This window comes from Phocoena sinus, chromosome 15 (assembly GCF_008692025.1).
Source record: "Phocoena sinus isolate mPhoSin1 chromosome 15, mPhoSin1.pri, whole genome shotgun sequence".
NCBI classification, from domain to species: Eukaryota; Metazoa; Chordata; class Mammalia; order Artiodactyla; family Phocoenidae; genus Phocoena; species Phocoena sinus.
This window is the reverse complement of record NC_045777.1, coordinates 24,234,936-24,242,537: the sequence shown is the minus strand read 5'-3', so window position 1 is coordinate 24,242,537 and position 7,602 is coordinate 24,234,936. Positions and strand designations below refer to the sequence as shown.

At 53.2% G+C, this 7,602-nt stretch overlaps 1 protein-coding gene across 3 annotated transcripts in view; it reads right to left on the bottom strand.

The window, feature by feature from the left end:
• The window catches only part of TRPC4AP (transient receptor potential cation channel subfamily C member 4 associated protein), a 77,993-nt gene that overhangs the window by 1,135 nt on the left and 69,256 nt on the right, over window positions 1-7,602 (bottom strand). For all 3 annotated transcript variants that reach the window (XM_032604190.1, XM_032604191.1, XM_032604189.1), the window contains 7 exons: window positions 6,283-6,384; window positions 5,012-5,095; window positions 3,846-3,936; window positions 2,631-2,771; window positions 1,962-2,070; window positions 1,227-1,339; window positions 9-215 (listed from right to left, as the gene is read on the bottom strand). In XM_032604190.1, coding sequence (XP_032460081.1) covers window positions 9-215; window positions 1,227-1,339; window positions 1,962-2,070; window positions 2,631-2,771; window positions 3,846-3,936; window positions 5,012-5,095; window positions 6,283-6,384 — 847 coding nt within the window. The remainder of the gene's footprint in view (window positions 1-8; window positions 216-1,226; window positions 1,340-1,961; window positions 2,071-2,630; window positions 2,772-3,845; window positions 3,937-5,011; window positions 5,096-6,282; window positions 6,385-7,602) is intronic.

Here is a 7,602-nt window from a genome sequence, read left to right as displayed (position 1 = left end):
GCACTCACGTTCTCCAGGCAGGTGCTGTCCTTGTCCTTGTGTAGGTAATGCTGCTGCCAGAAGCGCAGCAGGTTGTGGAAGTTGTTGAGCAGGAAGCCAGGGTACTTCTTGCTGTGCTCCATCCGCTGCAGCAGCCGCAGGTACAGGGGCAGCCGCTCTTTCCGTCGGGCCAGCATCAGGATCACCAGGCTGGTGTTCAGGCAGCTGACATTCTCCTGCAAGCACCAGGCCATCCAGGTCACACACGTGCCGGCAGCCCCAGGGGCCCCGGTGGAGCGGGGGTGCCACTGGGCAGGGAGGACGGTGTCCCTGGCGGAGTCCAGGGGCCATGCACTGCACTGCCCCTGCAGAAAGCTGACAAGAGGACTGGGGAGAGGAACGATGCTGGCATCCTGGCCCAAGTGCCTTCCTGGTCCCTCACCCCACGCCCCCATCCCCACCCTGGGATGTTTCCGGTGGGAACGGTATCATCAGTCTAGTTAGAGTCCACTCTTCTTCCAGAATTAGCTCAGGCATCGCTTCTTCCCAGGAGCTTCGAGCCCTGGGGCGGCGGGGTGCACGCGTCAGATGCAGGTGTCTCACTCCGCTTCACTCAGCACTAGACAGGCAGCTTCCTGAAGTGTCTCAGACTGTTTCGTTCACTGTGCATCCCCAGCCCAGGGTCTCGCCTCAGTAAACGTTAGATGAAGGAATGAAAGAACAACCTCTGAGTATTACCCCCATTTTAGAAAAGAGGGGTGTGAAGCTCGGAAAAGGGTCAGCTGCACAGTTATCTGTGGAAGGAGGTGGGAGTCAACATCAGGTCCAACCCCAAAGTCTGCACAGGAGGCTGGGCTCGGAGAGCACTGAACTGGGAGTCAGAGCTCAGTGCCCATCCTGACTCTGCCCCAAATCATCTGTGACCTTGGAGCCTTGCTCCCTCCCTAGGCCCCTTCTGTAAAATGGGGCACTGATCCTTATTGGAGAAAAGTCCTCAGAATAGCTGGGAGGGTTTCCCAGGAACCAAGGGATGGGTCTCAGGAGATGTATTGGGTTGGCCCAAAAGTTTGTTCAGTTTTAAGTAAAAAGACACATTTTTCATTTTCACCAAGAACTTTATTGAATGTATTCATTAACCAAACGAACTTTTTGGCCAACCCAACGCTTCTAGGGTGAAGGTGGCTCTGGGATGAGAGTAACTGCTTCCAATCTCCCTTTCCCTGTGGCAGGTCTGCAGAGCCTCTCACCTGGGTCAGCGTCTGCACGTGGATGATATTGATGAGGCGGAAGAGGAAGGACATCTGTGTGGGCACCTGGGATATGTAGGCAAGCAGGCGGCACTCGGACAGGACCTCTGCGACTAGGAACAGAGAGGCAGAGGTGTGAGCAGCAGGTGTGGAAGCTGGTCTGCGGCTCAGGCCCAGGGGACTGACACCCAGACTTCTAGTCAAGCCCACCTTGGGCTCTGACTCTGAAGCTGGGAGCCCCCACTGTCAAAACAACTACAGAAAGTGCTGGCTGCAGCAGGAACAAATCTCCAGCTGCTCTGCCACCCCGGCTAAAGCCTGCGTTCTCACTAGAGCCCCTGCCAGGAGTCCGCTTCCACCTTTGCCTTCGGTCACGTTCGGGGACCGCCTCTCCCAGAGGCCCTCCCCAGGCTTCACCACCTGGGGGCCTCTCATCCCAGGCAAGTCCAGGCCAGGAGAGGAAGGGTGTGTGTTGTTTTTTGCATTTTGCTGGAAACAGTGTTTTTTTTTTTTTCACCTGCCATTAAGATGTCACACATGCTCATCAGAGGAAGCATGGATGATAAAAGTAAAGCCAAGAAAATCACCCTGAGAGCCACCGCCTTGACCCCAACCACGTGGGTGTTTGGTGCAGCCACTTCCAGACATTTCTGTCTCCTTGCTAGAGGCTGGGCGTTTGACACCAATCGCAGCCACACTGGACCGATTCACCTTGGCATGACGGCTTTTTCTTACCTTTCATGTCCACCTGGTTTTCGAATCGGTCCAGCGACAGAGTGACGCAGCGCACCAGCATGTTGGAGTCCACGAGCGAGCTGTTGATCTGCTTCAGGAACACCTGGAACTGGAGCGGAGGCTGGGCTGACGGGGGTGGGGGGTTCTCGGCTGGAGACGGCTGCAGGGGGTATCCCCGTACCCTGGCCCAGCTGTTTCCAACAGGAAGGCTGAAGCTCAGTCAAACCTGTGCCCTGCCCTACCACCTAATAAGCAGCCCCAGCAAAAGAGCTCGACTCATCTTCTGACACTATGTCCAGTGTTTTCTGCACTGAAGGGTCTACTGTCATTTCTACTTCAACTTGTCTGAGCTGGGTTTCTGCCACACACATCCTGTGAGCCTAACACACCAGGCCCAGTCCTGCCCTTCTGGGGCTCATCACGGCACCCGGCACACTGCATCAGACCCATTTCCAAGCCCACCTGCCCACAAGCGGCTGAGACTTTCATCCCTGTGTACCCAGGGTCTAGCACAGTGCCCGGCACACAGCAAGGGCTAATGAATGTTTGTTGACAACTACCCGCTGACTCCCCAGGACTCTCCAATTTAAAACCAGCACCTGAAGACTGGGCTGCAACATAGCTTCTGGATGATGTGGCAAACCGCACGGAACCATGGAGTAGACTTACCTTTGCATCCGTGTTGATGTATTTATTAAATCTCTTGAATGCATCAACATTAAACTTCATCAGCTCCCCCAGGAGGTCAAAGTAACTCTGGAGCACATCCCGCGACTTGCACTCACTGTCCACAATGCAGTAGAGGATGTGCTGGGGGTGGGAGAGGACAGGGTGAAGGCAGGAAGGCGGCTGATCCCGGGGACCAACAGGCACATATGGCTGCTGCCCCCAGGCTGTGCTCATCTAAGCTGCCCACCACCGGCCTCCCCCAGCCCTGGCACATAGCTCAGACCACGTGGCATTAGCTTTGAGCAAGCATCCAGGTTGATGGAACCTGCTCCCCTGTCTAGATTCTCATCTGAGGACGCTGGTGGCTCCCAGGGCAGGGCCGGGCCTGACACACCTCACCAGGAAGTCGGGTGTGGGGGGAGGTTGGGCTATGTAGCCATCACCTCTCTCGCTTGCCCAGGTCCGAGCTAAAGTGTCTGCAAGACGGCCAGGCTCTCCAGCTCGCAGGGAGGTGGCCGTCTCCAGAGGTAACACTGGCCACTGCCCGAGCACTGAAGCCATTCAAGTGAAGCACAGGGTTTAAGAACACGAGACACATTTTGACCCCATGGTTTGTCTTTATGTTAATAAAAGAAGAAGTTCACACTAAAGTCAGTGAACTTTTATCAAGAACATAAAGCAATTTATTAACTCCTTGAGAAGGTTTTCTATGACAGTTAAACTGTTTCCTTTTTCATTTTTATTTTCTTGAAGTTGTATATACCAATTTGGATCAGTTCTTTTCCTTATGGATTTTTATAACAATGCATGTGTCAGTTTCTTATTTGTATCCTTTTTTTTACCCAATTGTAGCTTTGGACATTTTGCCCTACCTCCCTTCGTAAATTTTGCTTTTTCTGGAGGCCATTTTTCAAGAAAGGGAAATGAACTTTTAGTCAGCAGCAAAATATCCTCAGGGTCAAAAGGCCTTGCTGAGCAGCTTTACAGACTCCTGTAATCCTCCATGGCCACCCCCAGATCCCTCAGTCACCCGTTAGGCACCCATGGGGAACCCAGAGTTGACAGCTATGGGGAAGTACCAGGGCGATCTGCACTGGCATTTTACAATAAAGAGATCTGGTCTGCTCTGCCAGCTGTCTAGGTCTCAGGACAGGAAAGCAACACATGGGGCTGGGGAGAGGGACACCCGACACCCTGGCTCCTCCGGGCCATTACCTCCAGAAGGCCTCGCTTCAGCAGGAACATCTGGTCTGCATAGGAGGTGGTCCCTCGGAGGAAACTCTCCACAGCCCGGGCTTGCCAAAACCTGCGACCCAAATGTTGACCCCTGGCCCAGGTGGCTAAGGCTGCCCTCTTCTGGCCCATGTTCTATTCACCAAGGGGCTGGGAGATGTCTGCTGCCTTTTCATTTATCCAACAGACATTTACTGAACGTCTATCTACTAGGCATCGGGCCTCACACTAGGCATTGGGGACACATCAAGGGTCCCCATCATCAGGGATCTGACGGCTCAGGGGGGAACAGTCCTCCATGTGGTTCATCTGGAAGGAGCTGTGTCTTGGAGAAGGCAGCATCTAGGATCAAAGGGCTGGCCCTGTGAATCACGTGTGAAAACACACTCTAGCCTCTGCCCCTTCAGAGGAACAGGAGGACATGGAAGCGAGGGGCCGGGAATGCATAAGGGAACCCGACAGACGTGTGGACAGACCACCGAGCTCACTTCTGATGGGCTGTCCTAGAGAAGAGGTGGCTGATGTTGACTGAGTGGCCCCCGAGGGCAGAGCTGGGATCCATAAGGGGACGTCAGGACAAAGCAGGCTGAGCTGACAGGGGACCCTTGGGGATGGAGCCTACTGACAGCTCACACCCACCCTGATGGAATGCATCCCTCACCTGCTACTGCTGTCTGCAGCCTTTAAGACTCAACTTAGATGAGTCTAAGGAACTGAGGTGCCCTCCCTGTCCGCACCCGCCCCACCAGCCTTTCCTTTGCTCCCACGGCTCCCGGGGCAGGTCCTGGCTCCGAGCCTTTCCACACTGCAACCCCCACACAGGTTTCTTTTCATGCTTGTTTCTCACAATGCAGGCAACTCCATGTGGGCAGGGGCTGTAACTCCCATTTCTCCCCCACCTGTCCAGCACCAGCACAGAACAGGTGCTTGGTGAATGCTTGGTCAATTCTTGAAACACACTGGTGGCACACAGCAGGAGCTAGTGAGTACGTGCTGAGTCAACACAAGGGAGACGGCAAACTCCCTCTCCCTGACAGTAACCAGATGTCCGGGGTAGAAGCTGGTGACTAAAGAAGGTCATTCTAACAGCTTAAGAAACACTTGGCTCCTGGGCCCTCAGGAGTGGCAGGTGCGTGTCCCAGATCTACCTGAAAGATGACTCAGCTGGCTCCTTCTTCATGACCTGCAGCAGACGAGTTAATAAGCCCCTCTTCCCATCACACACCAAACTCCTGAAATAAAATAGACAGGGACATATTGGGGGCAGATCTGAGAGGCTGACAGGGGCCAAATTCCACTTGGCCGAAGGACTGTGTCTTGGGGCCCTGTGGTTGGGTGTCTCTGCTGGGGTAGGTGGGTAAAAAAACATGGTGACATTTCCAAACCTACAGGATGTCCTCCTGCTCTACCTGGGTCCAGAGCACCCTAAGGACTCCTGCAGTCTCACAACTGAATAGCCAAGTGCATTCTCACTACATCTCAGGGCAGCTTTCCCTGCCCAAACTCACTGACAAGTGATCAGAGGCCAAAAACACAACCAGAGTCACACAGGGCTCAGAACTGCTGGAGAGAGGGCTGCTTACAACAAAAGTGGGTTTGAAATACCATGACAGAGTCTAGCAGATGGGGCAAAGTCCGTGCCAACAGGGTGAGGCAGGGAGTACCCTGGGCCCCAGGTTCAGCTCCAGCTGGCCTTGGACAAGTACCTGAGGCTCTGGGCCTCCGCTTCCTGGTCTAGGAAGCAAAGACAGTAAGTGAGGAAATGACTCAGGTTGCATTATCGGGGAGAGAGGGCCAAGCAGGCAGGGACTCTAGGTCCTTAAACTTCCCCTTCAAATAGAGCAGCTCTACTATTCACCCACTACAGGTGTTAGGGTGGGACTATATTCACTTTCACTTGAACAAAGATTTCTGCTACTTTAAAAGTAAAAACAAACAAACAAACAAAAAAGGCTGGAGAATTACAACTCCTGTTGCTGGATACAGTCCCCCCTCCCTCCCCTGACCCCTGTGAGCCTGTGACTTCCCTGCTCCGCTCTAGAAAGTGAGGCAAGTATAACCCAGCTAATGGGACTTGGCAGAGGGCAGGAAAGGAGCATGTCAATGAAGCTGAGTGACAAGGGAGAGAGCAGAGTATATATGACCTGTGGGAGGTGACCTGAGCCCCTGCTCCCCACTCTGTAAAGTGGAGGTGACAATGGCACTTCCCTCCAAGGGCTGCTGTGGGGCTCCAATGAGATAATGCAGGTGACGGGAGGACAGTGCCTGGCACAGAGGAGCCCTCAAGACACTGTAGCTACACGTGAGTGAGAAAGGACAAGTACACACACCTGTGTGCACCCATCCCATCTGGGAGCCCTGCGACACGCAGGAAACCAGGGTGGGCTGTGGGCCACAGATGCACCCCAGCCATGCTCACCTGTCAGTGTTGAGGACGGCTTCCACCTCGGGGATGTTGGCCTTGAGAGAGATGGCGCTGAGTTCATTCAGCTCTTGGTTGTTGAGCAGTAGATACTTGTTCCTGAAATAAATGTGTTGGAGGTGGTAAAGGACAGGAACTGTGGCTGCCGCATCAACACTGGGCTAGCCCCCTGCCCATTTCCTGTGGAGGGAATCCGAGAAGCCCCGGGGTACCCGCCCCCAACGCCACTTACCCCGAGCCAGCATTCTGTGGCAGGGCACACAGCCCACTGCTCTCAGGCTGTGGGAGTCTCCCTGGCCCCAACGCCCACCCTCTGCCTGCCACGTCCACTAATGAGGCCCCTTTCCTTAGCATCTCTAGGCCTTTCTTTTGCCACTGAACATTTCTATTTAATTTCTCAAAGGCACTTCCAACTCAGTGATGTCCAAATCAAACTCATCATTTTACTCAAGACTGGCCCTGTTCCAGCATTCCCACCAGGAGGCCTGAGTCGGCTGTGACACTCCCTCCCTCCTTTCCCTTTCACATCCAGGCCTCTCGTCACCCAAGTGATGTGGACAGAACCAGCTTCCGAAATGGTCTCCCCACAGGAGTCAATCCCACACACAGCACCCAGAATAATCTTCAGATAACTGGAATGTGATCATGTCACTCCCATGAAAAATGCTCCCACATTTTCACACTGCTTTAGAATATATAAAATCCAAGCCTGAGAACATGACCCATCAGATTTAAGAATCTGATGAAAGCTAGGGGCTCAATTCTTCAGGAAAAAAAGGACACATTCAGAACATATTGGTGCCGTTTTTCAGGGCTGACATACTTGCTGGAGCTTGAGGCCTTCAGACAGAGAACCTCTCAGAGAGGATGATCAACATGATCCAGACAAAAGCTGCAAAGTGAAGGCCCCTGAGGTCACATGTGTCCCCAGGCACGTCCTGTCAGCTTATACAATATTTGAAACGAATATAAACCAGCACTTAAAAATCAGGACTTTTCACATAAAGCTTGATTTCTGGCTTTCCTTGGGGGAAAAACTCAGAAGCTATGCAACACTGGGCCTTGTTTCCTGTACACCAACAGCTGCTAAGAGCTGAGCAGTGGCTGCCTGTGTGTTCCAGCTCACCAAGGTCTCACCAACGCCAAGGTCAGCTGCCATTTACCCCTCCCCTGCACTTTCCTTATAGCAGAGAATCATTCTCCAATACATCCTCCACCAAACACTGGACAGTAAAAATAAGAGGGCAGAGTGTGTTTCAAGGAAAACAGGGGAGAGTACATCTCCTTGTACAGGTGAAGAATATTCCATCTGCTCAA